At 46.1% G+C, this 20,273-nt stretch overlaps 1 protein-coding gene and 1 long non-coding RNA gene across 3 annotated transcripts in view; both read right to left on the reverse strand.

Annotated features, from left to right (window-relative positions):
• Nucleotides 1-3,624, reverse strand: part of LOC145343694 (uncharacterized) — an 89,733-nt gene extending 86,109 nt beyond the window's left edge. For both annotated transcript variants that reach the window (XR_013886773.1, XR_013886772.1), the window contains exon 1: nucleotides 1,715-3,624. This is a non-coding gene — a long non-coding RNA (uncharacterized LOC145343694). The remainder of the gene's footprint in view (nucleotides 1-1,714) is intronic.
• Nucleotides 3,625-3,782: 158 nt separating this feature from the next.
• LOC145344403 (potassium voltage-gated channel subfamily A member 4-like) lies at nucleotides 3,783-5,285 on the reverse strand. The gene has a single exon (XM_080191533.1). It carries the CDS (start codon nucleotides 5,271-5,273, stop codon nucleotides 3,783-3,785), a length of 1,491 nt encoding a protein of 496 aa, XP_080047659.1. The 5' UTR covers nucleotides 5,274-5,285.
• Between the last annotated feature and the right edge of the window lie 14,988 nt (nucleotides 5,286-20,273).

The following is a 20,273-nucleotide window of genomic DNA, read 5'->3' on the forward strand; positions in this document are numbered from 1 at the left end:
GCAGAGTCTGCACGTTCTCCCCGTGTCTGCATGGGTTTCCTCCGGGTACTCCAGTTTCCTCTCATAGTCCAAAAGTCGTGCATTCATAGAATCTCTACAGTGCAGGAGGCCATTTGGCCCATTGAGTCCACACTGACCACAATCCCACCCAGGCCCTATTCCTGTTACCCCACACACTTACCTGCTAATCACCCACTAGGGTCAAGTTACCATGGCCAATCAACCTAACCTGCACATCTTTGGACTGTGGGAGGAAACTGGAGTACCTGGAGGAAATCCACGCAGACATGAGGAGAATGTGCAAACTCCCCCTCAGTGTATCTGAACCAGCGTTGGAGTGTGGCGACTCGGGGATTTCCACAGTAACTTCATTGCAATGTTAATGTAAGCCTACTAGTGGCACTAATAAATAAAAACTTATTTAAATTTTTAAAAACTTTTACAACTTTAATTGCCATACCCTATGGAAAGCAAGTAAGTTACCAAATTAGTCAATGCATAGATTTCCAGAAACACTGTTCTAATGTGTGCAATTACTAGCCTTTCTACGTAATCTTTCAAATTACCATGGTTTAAAACTTTGCATGAAGTCTGGAATAGATTAAAGCATCATGCGTTCCAACAACACCATCTAAAAACACCAGCATCTTAAATTGAATGGCTTTATGCTTTCCCATAGCTTGCAGGTCATGCATTTCACAAGCTTTCTGACCAACAGGATTTGTTTCTAAATGAATTGCAATGTTATATCCAACCAATGGAAGAGTAAAGCACTTCAGCAGAGTTCCAGATGTGAAAGGAGTGTAACAGAAAATAGGAAAATGAGTTTGCTCTCACATCTCATGGCTTGATGAGTTAAGTTTGTGGTTGTACATTAACTGCAAGTCCAATTTAGATCAGCAACAATAGATTCTGCTATTCTTATTTATTCTATTGTGGGATAAATCCACTAGCCAGTAGCTCAATCAACATACACAAAATATCATTTGCTAATTTCTTATTTTCATCTGTACTCCCCGAGTCTCTCAAAATGTTTCAGTTCAAACAGGTGGATAGATTTGATTAAATCATTTGACCACGGTGGCACAGTGGTTAGCAGTGCAGCCTCACAGCGCCAGGGACCCAGCCTTGGGTCACTATTTGCATGGAGTTTGCATGGCGTTTGCACTTTCTCCCCATGTTTGCATGGGTTTCCTCTGGATGCTCTGGTTTTCTCCCACAGCCCGAAAGATGTGTGGGTTAGGTTGATTAGCCATGCTAAATTGCCCCTAAGTGTCAGGAGGATTCGCAGGGTTACGTGCAGGGTTATGGGAATAGGGCCTGGGTGGGATTGTGGTCGGTACGGAGTTGATGGACCAAACGGCCTCCTTCTGTACTGTAGGGATTCTATGGCCAAATGTGGGAAGCTGCAACCTGGTTGGTTGGGAGGGATGTTGGATATCCTTGGAGTTATTGAGTTGTTAATGTGGCAAGCACAATGCAGTCCTGCCTAGCTAATGGCTTGGCTGATTCTTGAACCCACTGTACACCAAGGAACGTCAAGTCAGGAAGTGTCACGGACTGGGTCAATTTTCCACTGGCAACACAAAATCTCTGTCCCTTTTGTTCCGAACCCCCCAACCCCACCCCACCGGCGTGAAACGAAACCACAATTACCCGCTACTCGTCAGCCCAAAGACCCCCGAAAGATGAACAGTGAAACCCCATTCCATACCTTCTAGGTTCACCTGCGAGAGCGTTGCTCCATCACCTGGGACATCTTCCTCCAAACTCCCTGGGAGGGAATACATTTTTCCTACAACACATGCCTTTCAGGGGGAAGGGGGGGGGGGGTGGGGTCGTTGCTCAATGTGCGCTCACATTTCTTTAAATATTCTGAGGCTCCAGGAAGAAAACGCTTCTGGCCATCCTCCAGTCTATAGGCACACACACACGAATTCCCATTTCCTGGACCAATATCTTTGTTCGCAGAGTGCAACTGGATCAATTTCAGTTCGCTTAAACGCGGAAACGTAACAATAATTCACTAGATACTCCCGCTAAACTTTTATCTCCCTTTAACAGAAGAGGTGGTGGGGGGACGGGGGGGTGGGGGTCGGTGTTTCCGGCAGAATTTTTGGGTTGATGTTCGAAGCCGCAAAAAACAAAAGGGGAAGTTTAACAGAAAGTGCAAGTTGAAGTTTTTAGCTTTGACCTCGTTGTGTGTTTTGCTCCGTTCGCTCCATTCTCCGGCTGACCAGTTTCTGACTTTTGTTTTGCCAGTGTGGCATTAAGTCAACCCCCGAACGATGATTGTCGAGCGATTATTGTCTCTGAGACAATCTTCTGCTGTAATCCGGGGGGAAGTGGGGGGAGGGTGGGAGGAGGTAAGGATTTAAGTTTCCAAAAAAATTCACAGTTTTCACGAAGAGGCAGAACAAATGTCCAAAATAAAAATAACAATAAAGTAAGTTCGTGTAACGGGGGGTGGGTTTGTTTGTCGCAACACTTTACAGAGTTCAGTTGTCTGGCTGCGTTGTTTAAACGGCAGGCGGAATCAGCAAATGTTATCCTTAGGTTAAAATAGTTGAATTCGACTGCAGTCAAACGCGGAAGCTCTCTGCCTCTGTGACTCGTGTCAAAGTTCGACCTATATGATTCTTGAGAAAGTTTTGAGACAAAATCCAGACTTAGCTTGTCAACAGTGCTGTGTAGAAACTGAACTTCGCTCCTTCCTCTCCCCCCTGACAGTCAGTCGCACGGCCTCAGATTAATGAATATTTCCTTGTTGTCCACATCCTTTGTGGAAGCGTCCCACTGAATTTCATGGTATCATCACGAACACCTCTAACGGATTCCACCTGTTTCTCAGTAGTTCCTGGTTGGTTGATACTTGATCGATTGAAGTTTTTTTTAATATAAATTCAGAAACACCTTTCTTCTTTCAAAAAAAAACCCAGATGTGTCATTTTGGAATATTTAATAGCTGCTGATTGCCAGATTAAGGCAAAATACCTAAAATCGAACTGCACATATAAAAAAAAATTACATTTTAATTTTGGCTCTTTAAATAAACGCTGTATTATGATAAGTTAATTGGGAGGAAATGCCAACAGTCTCACAGGGAGAAAAGAAAAAACATGGGAGGCTAAATATCCCAAAAGAGAGAGAGAAATTAGAATCAATTAGAAACATTAGTTGGAACAGTATTCCGGACATCACCCCAATGTCGAAACCAACTTGGCCATCTAAAAATAAGGGCATTATCGACGATGTATTTGTTGTTGTTGTTGTGTGGATGAGTTACTCGGGAAAGTGCAGTGCAACTAAAAGAAAATGAATAAGGTTCCCGGTGCAAAACTGGGAAGTCTGTGGACTGCGTCTGAGTCCATAGGAACTGGCTTCGCCTTTGGCTGGCCAGTTAAGTGTAGAAACAAGTAGTCCAGTCCAGTCCTTGTGTCTGGAAAGTGGATAACAGTGCAAGACTTTTCTAGACCAAGGGTACCGCCACCGTCTTCCGAACCCCTGCTATCAGCCCGATTATCCTTCATGGGGTTATTCACCCCCCCATCCACCCCATTTTTTTTCCCCCTTTTTGATTTAAAGGGATAAACTCACTTATCCTCCCCCCCTTATTGTCATGTCACCGCAATAGTTAAGTCTCTGAAAGCACTGTGCTTGGCCCAGCACACTTGGGGGGGAAAAGGGGGGAGAGGGATATGGGGGAGAGGAGGAAGGGAATTATTTAAAAAAATAAAAATGAGGAGCACGAGAAAGCCGGTTCTCTCCCCCCCCAGCCCCCATCACACGTCGGTCTCCACTGCTTTGAGGGGCAGGGAGTTGTGTTTGAGTGTCTCGGTGCCGTTGCCTCTGGATTTCAGGCAGAGGGATTCCTTCAAGCCTTCCTCCACCTCCAGGTAGTCGGACTTGTTGCCCAGGGAGGAGGAGGAGGAGGAGGAGGAGGCTCGGAACTTCTTGAGCAGGTTGGCCGGCAGGTAGGGGCAGCTGGCCGCCGGGGTGAGCTGGGACTGCTCCTCGCTCTCGGTCTCCCGGTGGTAGAAGTAGTTGAAGTTGGAGACGATGACGGGCACGGGCAGGGCGATGGTCAGCACGCCGGCGATGGCGCACAGGGAGCCCACGATCTTGCCGCCCACCGTGATGGGCTTCATGTCGCCGTAGCCCACCGTGGTCATGGTGACCACCGCCCACCAGAAGGCGTCCGGGATGCTGGTGAACTGCGACTTGGGGTCGTCGGCCTCGGCGAAGTAGACGGCGCTGGAGAAGAGGATGACCCCGATGAAGAGGAAGAAGATGAGGAGTCCCAGCTCCCGCATGCTGGCCCGCAGGGTGTGTCCCAGGATCTGCAGCCCCTTGGAGTGGCGGGACAGCTTGAAGATGCGGAAGACCCGCACCAGGCGGATGGTGCGGAGGATGGCGAAGGACATGGCCTGCTGCCCGTTGGCCTCCTGGTGGGCCAGCTCGGTGCCCAGGGTGATGAAGTAGGGCAGGATGGAGACGATGTCGATCATGTTCATGATGTCCCTGAAGAAGGCCGCCTTGCCGGGGCAGGCGAAGAAGCGCACCAGCAGCTCGAAGGAGAACCAGACGATGCACACCGTCTCCACGATGAAGAAGGGGTCGCTGAAGGTGGCGGCGAGATGCCCGCCGGACTCGCCGACTCTGCCGCCTCGCCGGCTGGCGTTGGCGGCGGGCGCGCCGAAGTCGCGGTCGTCGCGGAACTCGGGCAGGGTCTCCAGGCAGAAGATGACGATGGAGATGAGGATGACCAGCACGGAGACGATGGCGATGCCGCGGGCGGGGCTGGAACTCTCCGGGTACTCGAAGAGCAGCCAGACCTGGCGCTTGAACTCATCCTGTGGCAGCGGCTTGTCCGCCTCCTTGACGAAGCCCTCCTCCTCGCGGAACTTGAGCATGGCCTCGTCCCCCAGCTGGTAGAACTTGATCTCCTCGCTGAAGATGTCGAAGGGCACGTTGACGGGCCGCTTGAGGCGCCCGCCGCTCTGGTAGTAGTACAAGATCGCGTCGAAACTGGGCCGGTTGCGGTCGAAGAAGTACTCGTTCCTGAGCGGGTCGAAGTAGCACATCCTCCGGCCCGGGTCCCCCAGCAGGGTGTCCGGGAACTGACCCAAGGTCCTGGCCTGAGTCTCGAACCGCAGGCCGGACACATTGATGACCACCCGCTCGCAGCAGCCGCCGCCGCTCCTTCCGTACTCGCCGCCGCTCTCTCCGTCCCGCGGCGGCTCTCCCGCCGATGATGTCTCCTCTCCGTCCATGCCGCCGCCGCGGTGTTGCTGCTGATGGTGGTGGGAGCGGGGATACCGCCGGCGGCCCTGACCGTCCTCCCGCTCCGCCTCCCCTTCCTCCTCCTTCTCCAGCCCCGCCGCCGCAGCCGCCTCCCCCCGCTCCGCCTCTTCCTCGTCCGGCGGGAGGCGGGAGCCGCCGTTGCCCGGGCGACGCCGCCCGCTCCTCATCCCGCCGCTGTGGGCGGAATCGCGACCCCCCGCTCCCGCCCCCGCTCCCGCCGCGTGTTGGATGCTGCTGGCGGCGGCGGCGGCGGCAGCGGCGGCGGCCACGGCGGCGGCGGCCCGGGAGTTGGCCAGCCGTTCCCGCCGCTGGGCGTAGCCGTAAGGCGGGTGGCTGTTGCAGCCGCCGCCCTCCACGCTCACCATCGCCGCCTCCATCTTCCTTTCCCAATGAAGCCAGCCTCCAGCTAGGGCAGCCAAACAGCCCCCTCTCTGTGTCTCCCACTCCTCTGCTCCAGTCAACTCCCTGAGTCCTCTCTCTCTGGGAGCCGATCAGTAATTTCCAGGACCCCCCATTCACAGGCTCTGCAAACAAAAAAGATACAATCAAAAAAGTTGCCGCCAGAACCATGGCATTGTCACATCAATAGAAACAGCAATCTTCCCACCCAAACATCAGGCACTGCCCACTCTGATTGGCACCCTCTCCAAATCCTCACTGTCTTGTGTTCACGCCATACATTGATGCAGGAGAGAAACAGAACATCCCCCAACTCAACCCAGCCCACTGTTACATACACATCAGTGATAAATTATATATCTATCTGAATATTTATATTTATCTGATAATTGATTATATCTGATCATTTATATATTTCTGATCATTTATATTATATATCTGATTATATATCAGATAATTTATATATTACGTCTGTCTGATCATTGATATACATATTTGATGATTTATATATCTGATGATTGATATATATCTGATCATTTATATATTTCTGATAATTTACCTTATAATCTTATTTATATACGATATATCTGATAATTTATGTATTGTATTTATCTTATCATTGATATATTATACATATCTGATGATTTATATATCTGATGATTTATATATCTGATGATTGATATATATCTGATCAGTTATATTTACCTTGTAATCTGATTGATATGTTATATATCAAAACATTTATATATTAAGTCCAACCGATGCCTGCCCCTTTCTCCAGCTGATTACTAAGAAATGGAAGAACAGATTGAATTGCTCAATGTTAAGAGGTTAAGACTTCTGCAGGAGTGTTGATGGGGGGGTAATCTGGTGTGCCCCTCACTCCCCCCTCTCTCCCCAAACAAACCCCCGGCCTTTGCAATGATGTTGCACCCAGCATTCTGGCCTCAACCCTCTCTACAGCATCAAAGCAAGTAACGTGTGTGAGAAGTGGGGGGGGGGGGGGGGGAGGGGGGTGGGTTGCGATATTTAGACTGCTCACAGTACTTACAGCCAATGTGGAGATGCATAAAACTTAACCCGGCAGCCCCATAAGGTCAGACAGCCAAACAAAATAACAGAGGCAGTCTTTAATTGCTGATTAGAAACTAACTAAAGCCAGCGAGGCAAATGTAATGGTGTGTGTGTGTGTGCGTGTGAAATTCAGGGCACCAACAAGATTGATTAGCCTGTCTGTGGCTACAGCAAACGGAGCGGCAATTGCAGACTGTCTCACAACCTCAGTTACAGTATGTTCCCAAAGGTTTGCTTCACCGACATAGACAAACCTATTGCAGCCAACGCGTTTGAATCCAATAAAAGAATATATATACATATATATACCACCTTTCGCACAGGTGGATCAAGACAGGGACAGTGGACCACACAGAGTAAGAAGGCCGACCATACACTTACCACCATTCGCTCTGGATAAACAGAAGGGAGATTGAAGTTCTGTCTGCAAACCATGGCGTTTATGGATTCTGTTAGTCACTCTCCCGTCTGCTGGGCTGGGGAGGGGGTGTGGGTGACAGGGACTGCTATAAGCACTGTGCCACGATTAACAGAATCAGAACTAGCCGCCCCGCTCTGACCACTTGATCAAGTGCATCCGAAACCAACCGGTTGTTGCTGTATCTCCAGTTAAATCTCAAAAGACAATGATTTCAGCAGAGAGTTGTATTTCTGTGCAAGCAACCGTGAGAGAGAGAGAGGGAGAGACAAATAAAGCAGGCAGCATCATCCGTGCATTTCTAGTCTAGTGTGTTACTGAAACGATGGCAGATTCTTTTTTGATAATTTCTCTCAAATCGAGGTTTGATGATAAAATGAGTCGGATGAAGCTTGCTGGAACCAATTTCATATTGACTTTTCCCCCCCTCTACACGCAGTATTTCCTTTCTAGATTTGTCCGCTCTGAGCCAAAACACCTCTATTTATTAATACAGTCTCACGCTTTAGTTATTGCTACATTTCTATCAGCCTCCACTGTTACTGCTTTCCACTCCAATCGTGCTGTGTATTGTGAAGGGCAAAACCAAGTGCTTTTTAACTGATTCACCTCGTACACAACAGCCTTACAGCCTCACTTAGCGGCCGCGTTACAAATTGCAGCTGGAAATTTCGATAATGTAACTTTAAAATTAGCCCGGTACTTACATAACGTGACGCAAATAATATGTGTCTATTTGTAGTGCCAAGATGAAACCCAAACTGTAACAAATACAGATTCCGTTCCCTCAGTGCCAGATAGAACTGTGCACTGCTGGCGCAAACTTCGCCGACCAGGTAACAGCCACAGGTTTTAAAATCCACAGCACAATGGCCAAGTGAGTTAAAATGGAAACGGGATTCTAATTGTTCAAGGGTGTGAACTGCAATTTAAAAAATACAACCAAAACACCAATTCTAATATTCTCCACATTTGTTTTATCAGATATACCATAGAAAGCATTCAGTCTGGTATGGCTCCTGCTCTGCCCAAGACCGCAAGGAAGTACAAAAGGTAGTCCAATCCATCACGCAAACCAGCCTCCCATTCATTGACTCTGTCCACATTTCACGCTGCCTGGGCAAAGCATAATTAAGGACCTCACGCGCACTCCGGACATTCTCTCTTCCACTTTTTTTTCCATTGGGAAAAAGATACAAAAATCTGAAGTCATGTACCAACTGACTGAAGAACATCTCCTTCCCCGCTGCTGTCAGATTTTTGAATGGACTCATCTTGCATTAAGTTGATCTTTTTCTACACCCTAGCTATGACAGTAACACTATATTCTCCACTCTCTCCTTCTCTATGAATGGTATGCTTTGTATATTGCACAAAAAAGAATATTTCACTGTACAATGATACATGTGACAATAATAAATCAAATCAAACCAATAACTCACCCTATTCAGCTGAAATAAATGTAATGATTCTCACCTAGGGGTTAATGAGTCAGAAAGCATGCAACCATTGAGTGGGTTGGTCAAAATACTAGTTTTAAAGAGTGGATTTTTTTTCTCATGTGATTTTGTATCAATTTGGAATATTAAACACAAATATACTTAGACAGCACTAACTCTGGGGAATGAAGCCAGACAGGCATTGAGATGGTGACAGGGGAGCATTTCACTGACAGATTTTGATTTGATTTGGATGGCACAGTGGTTAGCACTGCTGCCTCACAGCGCCAGGGACCCGGGTTTGATTCCCAGCTTGGGTCGCTGTCTGAGCAGAGTCTGCACATGCGCCCTGTGTCTATGTCGGTTTTGCCTGGGTTCTCCAGTTTCCTCCCACAGTCCAAAGACGTGCTGGTTAGGTGCATTGGCCATGCTAAATTCTCTCTCAGTGTACCCGAACAGGTGCCGGAGTGTGGCGACTGGGGGATTTTCATGGTAAGTTCATTGCAGAGTTAATGTAAACCTACTTGCGACTGATAAATAAATTTAACTTAAACTTACTTATTATTACATGTATTAGAAAAGTATTGCTTGTTGCATGCTATATAGGCAAAGCATACCATTCATAGGGAAAGAAAGGAGAAACCACAGAACGTTGTGTTACAGTCATAGCTATGATGTAGAAAAGACCAACTTAATGCAAGGTAGGTCCAGCAGGGAAGAAGCTGTTCTTGAGTCATTTGGTACGTGACTTAAGACTTTTGTATCTTTTTCCCAATGGAAGAAGGTGGGAAAGAGTATTTCCAGTGTGTGTGGGGTCCTTAATTATGCTGGATGCTTTTCTAATGCAGCGGAAAGTGTAGACAGAGTCAATGGATGGGAGGCTGGTTTGAGTGATGGACTTGGCTTCATCTACGACCCTTTGGAGCTTCTTCTGGGCTTGGATGGAGCAGGGGGCATACTAAGCTGTGATACAACCAGAAAGAATGCTTTCTATGGTGCTTCTGTAGAAGTTGATAAGAGCTGTAGTGGACATACCAATTTTCCTTAGTCTCCTGAGAAAGTAGAGGTGTTGGTGGGCTTTCTTAAGTGTAGTATCTGCATGGAGAGACCAGGACAGGTTATTGGTGATCCGGACATCTAAAAACGTGAAGCTCTCGACTATTTCTACTTCATCCCCATTGATATAGACAATGACATGCCCTCCACCATGCTTCCTGAAGTTGATGACTTTCTCCTTCATTTTTTTGACATTGATGGAGAGATTATTGCCATCACACCAGTTCATCAGATTCTCTATCGATTTCCTGTACTGTGTCTCGTCATTGTTTGAGATCTGACCCACAATGGTGGTGTCATCAGCAAATTTAAAAATCGAGGAGGGGAATTTGTCCACAATCATAGATGTATAAGGAGTATAGTAAGTGGTTGAGGACACAACCTTGTGGAGCACCAGTGTTGAGGATGACCATGAAGGAGGTATTGTTGCCTATCCTTAATGGCAGCGATCTGTGGTTTAGGAAGCCTAGGATCTAGTTGCAGAGGGAGGAGTGGAGCCACAGGCCACAGAGTTTGGAGATGAGTCTCATAGGAATGATGGTGTTGAAGGCTGAGCTGTAGTCTATGAATAGGAGACTGACAGTGGTCTTTGCTATCTAGGTGTTCCAGCATTAAGTACAGAGCCAGGGAGATGGCATCTACTCTGGACCTGCTGCAGCAATAGGCAAACTGTAGTGGATCCAGGCAGTCTGTTAGGCAAGATTTGATTTGTGCCATGATTAACCTCCCGAAGCACTTCATAATGATGGATGTCACAGCCACTGGACAATAGTCATTAAGGCACACCGCTTGACTTTTCTTTGGTACCGGGATGACCATAGAATCATACATTCAACAATACAGAAAGAGACCATTTGCCCAATCGAGCCTGCACCAACAACAATCCTACCCAGGCCCTATCCACATGATGGTTGTCTTCTTAAAGCAGATAGGGACCTCAGGTAAGTATATCAATGGGAAGATGCTAACCAGGGAAAGAGTAAGGCCCATTAGGGACCAAGGAGGGAATCTGTGGATGGAACCAGAGGACATTGGTAGAGTGCTGAATGAATACTTCACATCCATATTCACCCAAGAAAATGACCACAATGATATGGAATTCAGGGAGAGAGACTGTGAGGTTCCTCAGCAAATTGACAATGGAAAAGAGGTGTTAGCAGCCTTAAAAGTGGAAATTTCTCCAGGTCCAGATGAACTGTGTCCTAGGTTGCTGTGGGAGGCCAGGGAGGAGATTGCAGGGACTTTGACCCAAATTGATAATTCCATTCTCACCACAGGGAAGATGCCAGAGGATTGGAGAATAGCTAATATAGTTCTGCTATTTAAGACGGGTTGTAGAGATAAACAAGGGAACTGGTGAGTCTCATGTCAGTGGTTGGGAAACTATTGGCAAAAATTCTGAAGGACAGCATCTGTCTCCATTTGGACAGGGAAAGCTTGATCAGGAAAGTCAGCATGGCTTCATCAGAGGGAGGTCATGCCTAACAAACTTGATTGAATTTTTTGACGAGACCAGGTGTGTAGATGAGGATAATGCCTATGATGCCATTTATACAGATTTTAGCAAAGCCTTTGACAAGATCCCACATGGGAGACATATTAAGAAGGCAAATGCACATGGCATACAGGGTAATTTGATAAAGTGGATTCAAAATTGGCTTAGTTGTAGGAGGCAGAAGGTGGTGACAGAAAGCTGCTTTAGTGACTGGAAGCTAGTGTCCACATAGGTCTGTGCTAGGTCTCCTATTATTCATCACTTATATAGGTGACAGAGATGATTATGTGGGGGTAAGGTTGGTAAGTTTGTGGATGACACAAAGATTGGTTAGGTGGTTAACAGTGATGCTAAGTGTCTTGGACTACAAGATGATGTAGACGGAATGGTCAAATGGGCAGATAAGTAGCAGATAGAGTTTAACCCTCAGAAGTGTGAAATGATACACATTGGAAAGAACAATTTGTCACAGAAGCATTCTATGAATAGCTTGACATTAGGAAGTTCTGTGGAACATAGAGATCTTGGTGTTTTTGTCTGAAGATTGATAGGTATGTCAGTAGGGTGGTGAAAAAGGCAAATGGGACACTTGCCTTTATCAAATCGAGACATGGATTACAAAAGCAGAGAAGTCATGTTGGAGTTCTATAGAGCTTTGCTGAGGCCACGGCTGGAGTACTCTAGGACTTCTGATTGCCACATTATAGGAAGGATGTGATTGCACTGGAGGGGATACGAAGCAGATCCACCAGGATGGAACATTTAAGATATGAAGAGAGGTTTAATAGGCTTGGGTTGTTTTCATTGGAGCAGAGAAGACTAAGGGGCGACCTGATTGAGGTGTTCAAGATTATGAAAGGCGTGACAAATTAACTAAGGAGCAGCTGTTCTCTTTAGTTGCAGGGTCAGTCACAGGAGGACATTGGTTCAAGATGAGGGATAAAAGGTTTAGGGGGGATGTGAGGAAAATGTTTTTACCCAGAGGGTGGTGACGGTCTCCAATGCACTGCTAGGGAGAGTGATAGAGGCAAGTTGCCTCACATTCTTTAGAAAATATCTGGATGAACACTTGGCGTGCCACTACATTCAAGGGTATGGGCCAAGTGCTAGTAAATGGGATTAGGTAGTATCTGAAGTGTTCCTCATGTGCCTGTGCAAACTCAATGAGCCAAAGTGCCTCTTCTGCACTTTATAATACTAATATTTTTTGGTGTCAGACAGATGTTTGGTCTCTCTGGGAATTAAGGGATATGAGGAGTTGAAGCCATAAGAGTATTGAATGGCAGGGCAGACTAGATGGACCAAATGGTCTTCTCCTGCTTGTACTTCTTGTGTTCTTTCATGAAGCAGAAGAAAAATTAAGAGTTCAGATAGAAATGGAGGAATGACAGGAATGAACGGCAAGTCAGTGTCAAATCAAGAAAAGAAAGAGAAATAAAAGTGTGGAAGAGCTTTGATTGAGAAGAAGCAGTAGAAAGGAAAATAAACATTAAAAATGTAAAATTGGACATTTCAAAAATCAACTACATGAAAGAATGAGATTGTACAGTTTAATTTGTTCCTTTTTTAGGGTTGGAGAAATGAACTGCCATTGCATTAACCGTTATGATGTTGCTAAAAGGCTACTTTTAAACTCCAAACTTTACTGTGGTGAGTTTAACATGCAAATCCATCTATGTCTTAAAAATGAAGAGGAGGCGAAATGTAAGATGCTATTTGTATGCAGCAAATGTTGATCCAATATAAATCGGGTAACAAATTGTGGAGATTTAGAACACATGTTTGATCACTATATCTCCTAAAATTGATAGACAATTTGTGTTTTATTAAAATGACTTATTAAAACAATGTTCTTCCAGGAAAATTTGGCCCATTAATTGCCTGAGTCTAAAATTTTAAACTCCTTCATATAAAAGTAGAATATTTATTATTCCAAAGCCCTTATAATAGCTTCATTTATAATGAAATTACCAGGGACAGAAGGCAGCATAGCAGCAATGTCACTGTAGTGGTAACCCAGAGGCCCATCCTCATGATTTGGGGATATGGGTTAAACTGGTAGGACTTAAATTCAATTTAAAAATCTGCAGTGTTAGTTCAGGAACAAGACAACTATCAATTGTTGTAAAAAGAAGGATGTCTGGTTTATTGATCTCGTTTAGGGAAGAAAATTTGTCACCCTTATTTGTCTGGCTTACATGTGACTCCAGAGCCACAGCAAAGTGGCTATCGCTCAACTATCCTCAGCTTCAGGGCAATCAGAGATGGTCATGCTGGCATTGCCGGTGACACCCACATCCTCTGAAAAATATATGTTTTAAAAACTGCATTTCAGGAGGGCAAAAGGAAAGTAGCTGCATTCCTTTCATGAAGTGCTACAGCTTCCCTACCTGGGTATGCAATTTAATTTTCAAATTCTAACAAAGTTATTTTTAAAGAATATACAAAAATGTTCAGTTTATCATTGGGTGGGTTAGATGAGTTCGCCATGCCCCTTAGTGCCAGGGGAATAGCTAAGGTAAATGCATGAGATTATGGGGATAAGGCTTGGGTGGGATTGTGGTCAGTACAGACTCGGTGGGCTGAATGGCCTCCTTCTGCACTGTAGGGATTCTATGATTTCAACTTCCCCTGCTGATAATAATCTTGGCTAATGCTCCTTGTACTGCATAGAAGGAAGAGCCAGGTAGCCTGCAGGTTCAGCCACATTCACAGAGTGGTGAATACAGCACTGGATACTAACAGGGACATTGACTAAACAGAGAATGGAAAATGCATTATTGTTTCTTTCACATAAAACATGCCCCGAACTCACCTGTCACCGCGAATGCATGCCAAACATGAGGTGTGACAGTTCCTGTAGCTCTCATGCTCATTTAGCTCAACAAGTAACAATGCTACACAGGAATAAAGTGAAACCAGTGTATTGTATTACATTGAGAATAACCTCCATCATGTTGTGTGGCACAATCACTGTGCTAAATGGGACAGACTTCAAACCGATCTAACAGCTCAAGACTGGGCATCCATGAGGCCCTGTGGGCCATCAACAGCAGTGGAATTGGACTCCAGCACAATCTGCAATCTCATGGTCTGGCATATCCCCCACTCAACCATCACCATCAAGCCAGGGATCAACCCTGGTTCAATAGAAAGTGCAGGAGGAGCATGCCAGGAGCAGCACCAGGCACACCTAAAAATAGTGTCAGCCTGGTGAAGCTACCAAACAGGACTACTTGCATGTCAAATGGCAAAAACAGCAAGTGATAGAGCTAAACTATCCCACAACCGATGGATCAGATCTATGTTCTGCAGTCCTTTCACATCCAGTCAAGAATGGTGGTGGACAATTAAACAACTCACTGGAGGAGGAGACTCAGCTAATATCCCCATCCTCAATAATGCAGGAGCCCAGCACATCAGTGCAAAAATTAAGGCTGAAGTATTTGCAGCAACCTTCAGCCAGAAGTGCTGAGTGAATGATCCATCTCGGCTTCCTCCAGTGATCCCCAGCATCTCAGATGCCAGCCTCCAGTCAATTTGATTCACTCCATGTGATATCAAGAAATGATTGAAGGCATTGGATACCGCAAAGACAATGGGCCCTGATCACATTCCGGCAATAGTACTGAAGACATGTGCTCCAGAACTTGCCGCTCCCCTAGCCCAGCTCTTCCAATACAGTTATAACACTGACATCCAGTTTGGGTTTTTCCAGGATCACTCAGTTCCTGACCTCATTATAGTCTTGGCTCAAACATGGACAGAAGAGCTGAATTCCAGAAGTGAGGTGAGACTGACAGCCCTTGACATCAAGGCCACATTTGACCGAGTGTGGCATCAACGAGCCCCAGCAAAACTGGAATCAATGGGTATCAGGGAGCAAACTCTCCCTGGTTGGAGTCATACCTGGCACATAGGAAGGTGGTTGTGGTTGTAGTGGGTCAGTCATCTCAGATCCAGGACATCTCTGCACGAGTCCCTCAGGATAGTGTCGTAGGCTCAACAATCTTCAACCGCTTCATCAATGACCTTCCCTCCATCATAAAGTCTGAAGTGGGGATGTTCACCGATGATTGCACAATGTTCAGCACCATTTGTGACTCCAGTCCATGTTCAAATGCAACAAGATCTGGACAATATCCAGGCTTGGGCTGACAAGTGGCAAGTAATATTCGAGCCACACAAATGCCAGGCAATGACCATCATCAATAATTCTAACCAACGCCCCTTTACATTCAGTGGTGTAGCCATCACTGAATCCCCTACTGTCAATATCCTTGGGGTTACCTATGACCAGAAACTCAACTGGACTCACCACATAAACACAGTGGCCATAAGAGCAGGTCAGAGACCAGGAATACTGCAGCAGGTAACTCACCTCCTGACTCCCCAGAGCCTATCCACCATCCACAAGGCACAAGTCAGGAATGTGATGAAATACTCCTCATTTGCCTGGATTGGTGCAGCTCCAACAATACTCAAGAAACTTGATACCATCTAGGACAAAGCAGCCCACTTGATTGGCACCACAGCTACAAACATCCAATCCCTCCACCACCAACGCTCAGTAGCAGCTGTGTCTACTATCTATAAGATACACTGCAACAATTCACCAACGGTCTTTAGACAGCACCTTCCAAATCCACGAGCACTTCCATTTAGAAGGATAAGAACAGCAGATAAATGGCAACACTACCATCTGGAAGTTCCCTCCAAGTCACTTACCATTCTGACTTGGAAATATATCCACCGTTCCTTCACAGTTGCTGAGTCAAAATCCTTAAATTCCCTGCCTAACGACATTGTGGGTCAACCCACAGAACATGAACTGCTGCGATTCAAGAAGGCAGCTCACCACCACCTTCTCAAGCGCAGCTAGGGATGGGCAATAAATGCTGGCCAGCCAACATTTATTGCCTATGTCTCACGAACGAATAAAAAAAAACCTGTAAAAATTCCCTGGTCACCACATTCCAGTGCCTGTTCAGGTACACTGAGGGAGAATTTAGCATGGCCAAAGCACCTAACCAGCATGCCGTTCAGACTGTGGGGGGAAACTGAAACATCCAGAGGAAACCCATGCAGACACAGAGAGAATGTACAAACTCCACCCAGACAGTGACCCAAGCCAGGATTCGAACTTGGGTCCCTGGCACTGTGAAGAGAAGTGCTAACCACTGTGCTACCATGCCGCCCAGCTAGTGCTACGCTGCAGGTCCTCAAAGAGCCTTGTGGCTGAAAGCATGCGCTGTGAATAGTTAGCATGGAACAAACTGTACAGAAGCTGTGGATGCGGGTTGAGACGTAGCAATAGAGATTGCGAAAGATATTGCCCATTGGAGGGCGCTGGCTAACCAGTCAGTGCTCTCTTGTCATGCAGTGTAAATTGTATCTCTTACGAATGGGTATTCTTGTGAATTATCCTGGTGTGTGCAAAGCGAAAAGCTTCGACAACGTGTGTCTGTTTTCAGTAGCACACAAGTTCTGTGCTACTAAATGTAAATGTAGATAACATATTTTCTCAAGATGCTGTTTTTCAAACTACTCGTATCAATCTCTGTGGTCTCATATGCATTTGTGTCCACATAAGCTACCCTTCGTTCCCATCTACATCTAGCTTCCCCAGGTTTACAACAATCTTTTGTTTTCATTTAGCATATGCCTGCAAACATGTTTGCATAATTCCCATTGACTGAAAAGTGCATAAAAAGAATGAACGCAAATGCACTGTGCATGAGTCTGGCATTTTGCTGTTTTTATTATCTTGCCCATTTAATTTCGGTTAATGCTACTATAAAGCAAATTGGTTTCCAAGTATCCCACATTGAAAATATCAGATTACAGGAGTGATCTTGAATAGTTTAGCATCAGTGTCTGAAATATAAGAACTGATCATTCCACGATAAGATGTAGCCTGAAGTATATTGTGAATCCGGAAGACAAACAATGGCATGGTATGCTAATCATAGGTTTTTAAAACAATTACAATAGAAATGTTGTAGCTACATATGGTAAAAACTACAAAACTTTTATTATCATTGCTTTTTAAAGGAGAAACGATAAATTGCCCTTTAGTGTCAGGCGGATTAACAGGATAAATATGTGAGGTTACAGGAACAGGGCCTGGGTGGGATTGTTGTCAATGTAGGCTTGAGATGGACTTGCCAACGTTAAGAGTGGGGTGGGTACAGGTTAAAGTCCATCAGGTGAGACTCACCTGATGAAGGAGCAGCGGTCCGAAAGCTCATGATTCCAAATAAACCTGGTGGTCTTTAACCTGGTGTTGTGAGATTTCTTACTGGACCTCTGCACTGAACAATTTCACATATCTGCAGTGATTTCAAGCTCTATTTCAACTCATGATGCTCTCTCCAATAATGTCCCCATGAAGCCACTACATTAAAGGCAACAAAGAACAAAGAAAATTACAGCACAGGAACAGGCCCTTCGGCCCTCCAAGCCTGCTGCCCAACTGAACTAAAACTCTCTACCCTTCTGGGGACCATCTCCTCTATTCCCATCCTATTCATATATTTGTCCAGACACCCCTTAAAACTCACTATTGTATTGCTTCCACTATCTCCCCCAGCAGCGAGTTCCAGGCAACCAATACCCTCTGTGTAAGAAACTTGCCTTGCACATCTGCTTTAAACCTTGTCCCTCGCATCCTAAACCTATGTCCCTTAGTAATTGACTCTTCCATCCTGGGAAAAAGCTTCTGACTATCCTCTTTCTCCATGCCCGTCATAATCTTATAGACTTCTGTTAGGTCTCCCCTCAACCACCATTGTTCCAGTGAGAACAAACCAAGTTTCTCCAATCTCTCCTCATAGCTAATGTCCTTCATATCAGGCAACATCCTGGTAAATCTTTTCTGTACCCTCTCCAAAGTCTCCACATCCTTCTGGTAGTGTGGCGACCAGAATTGAACACAACAGGCCCAATTTTACCACTATGGCGTGAAAATATGGTAAAGTCGGGCGTGAGACCATTAACTCAATCCACGCCCACATCCACATAGATGCCCACTTATTGGGGGCCAGGAATGGCCGCGAGCTGATTCATGCTCGACACGGGCGCAACAGTAATTTAAATGTATTTGCAAGCATTTAGATTTAATTAGTGAACTGTCTGCCCAACTTCATCAGCATTTCCCCCTTTACCATTGCATCCGCGCTTCCAGTTTTGGCGCAAAACAGACATGCTCATCAAAAAATTTGTTTCAGACGCTCCAGCTTCTGAAGGGTTGAGTTCGGAGCTTCCGGAGGCTCTCTAACTCAGATTGGTAGTGGGGAGGGGAGGTCAGATCATTCTCTGGTGGGGGGGAGGGCAGAGGGAGGCCAGATTGTCATCTGGTGGGATGGGGGTGGAAGGCGGGTCAGATGTATCACTGGTGGGGAGGAGGAGGAGGAGGGGGAGGTGGAGGAATGAGGGAGGCCCGATCATTGACTGGTGAAGGAGGGGGGGAGGCTTGAATTTTCTCTGAGGGGGGTGGGGGGGGAGGAGGGGTGCCGATGGGGAGGCCCGATCATTCTCTGGGGGAGGTGGGTGGGAGGGTGGGGGGGGGTCCGGTCATTCTCTGGAGGAGGGGGAGGGGGAGGGGGTGAGACCAGATGGATTTTTGTGGGGGGGGGGTGGTTGGCAGGGGCACAGGGGCTCTGCTGCCACTCTGTGGGCGATCGGTTGGCGGGGAAAGGGGCAGATGGTTGCAATCGATCTGGGTAGTGGGGGGAGCGGGTGATAAAGGGGACAGTTATGTTGTGGGGATGGGACGATGTCTGTGCGGGCCATCACTCCCACCTTTCACTCCCGGGCTGCTTTATCCACTTTTAGTGGCCTGAGAGTGATAGAACATAGAACATAGAAAAACTGCAGCACAAACAGACCCTTCGGCCCACAAGTTGCGCTGATCATATCCATACCTACCAGGCCTACCGATAACCCTCAATCCCATTAAACCCCATGTGCTCATCCAGAAGGATCTTAAAAGACCCCAGTGAGTTCGCCTCCACCACCACCGACAGCAGCCGATTCCACTCACTCACCACCCTCTGAGTGAAAAACTTACCCCTGACGTCTCCTCTGTACCTAAGATATGATGAGTTTTTTTTAACTGCGCATGCGCAGTTCAGAGCTCTGATCATTTCGGGCACGCTAAACCCCACCTACACAGCACGCTTCAGACTCGCAATTTTTTTTTCAGGTTAAGTACTAATGGGAGTGCCTGAAAGCAGTTTTCCAAGTCGGATCTGAATTATACCTAGATTCAGCATTTAGAATGAAAATAGTAAAATCAGGCCCTATATTCCAAGTGCGACTGAACTAAAGTTCTATAAAGCTGCAACGTGACTTGCCAATTTTTAAACTTAATGCCCCGGCCAACGAAGGCAAGCATGCCATGTGCCTTCTTGACTACACTATATAAATTAAAGGTTTTTTTTTGTAACTGGGTTTTTAATGGTTAAGTCATTGATGAAATTTGACGAATACCAGAATTGACTCTCAAGAATTGATGTCATATTTAGTGATTGGAGTGCTGATAATTGGAAGCCAGTTTGTATAATTGTTTCTTGACAATTATTTGACCATTTATCATTTTCTTTATGTGACACTGCGTTGTTTACAGATTTGTTGATATCCGCTGGCATAACAAAATCAACTGCACATCAGAAATTATTAATTGATGGCAGAGCACTTTGAGATATCTGAAGGACGTGAAAGGTGTTCCATAAATATCAGTGCTTTCTTACTGCACATTGTGAGTAGAATCATAGAATCCTGAAAGTGCAGGAGGCCATTCAGCCCATCGATTCTGCGCCAACAACAATCCCAACCAGGCTCTATTCCCGTAGCCCCACCTGTGTACCCTGCTACTCCCGAGACTAGGATCAATTTAGCATGACCAATCAACTTAATCCGCACATTTGGACTGTTGGAAGATACCGAAGCACCCAGAGGAAACCCACGCAGACACAGGGACAATATGCAAACTGCACACAGACAGTGACCTGAAACTGGAATTGAACCTGGCTCCCTAACACTATAAGGCAGCAGTGCTAACGTGCTACCCCAGATTAGGCAGACT

The sequence above is a fragment of the Carcharhinus amblyrhynchos genome, chromosome 6 (assembly GCF_965287045.1).
Source record: "Carcharhinus amblyrhynchos chromosome 6, sCarAmb.v2.hapA, whole genome shotgun sequence".
Classification (NCBI taxonomy): domain Eukaryota; kingdom Metazoa; phylum Chordata; class Chondrichthyes; order Carcharhiniformes; family Carcharhinidae; genus Carcharhinus; species Carcharhinus amblyrhynchos.

Coding starts and splice junctions, on each gene's coding strand:
- LOC145344403 (XM_080191533.1), bottom strand. CDS start 5,273: ATGGACGGAGAGGAGACATCATCGGCGGGAGAGCCGCCGCGGGACGGA.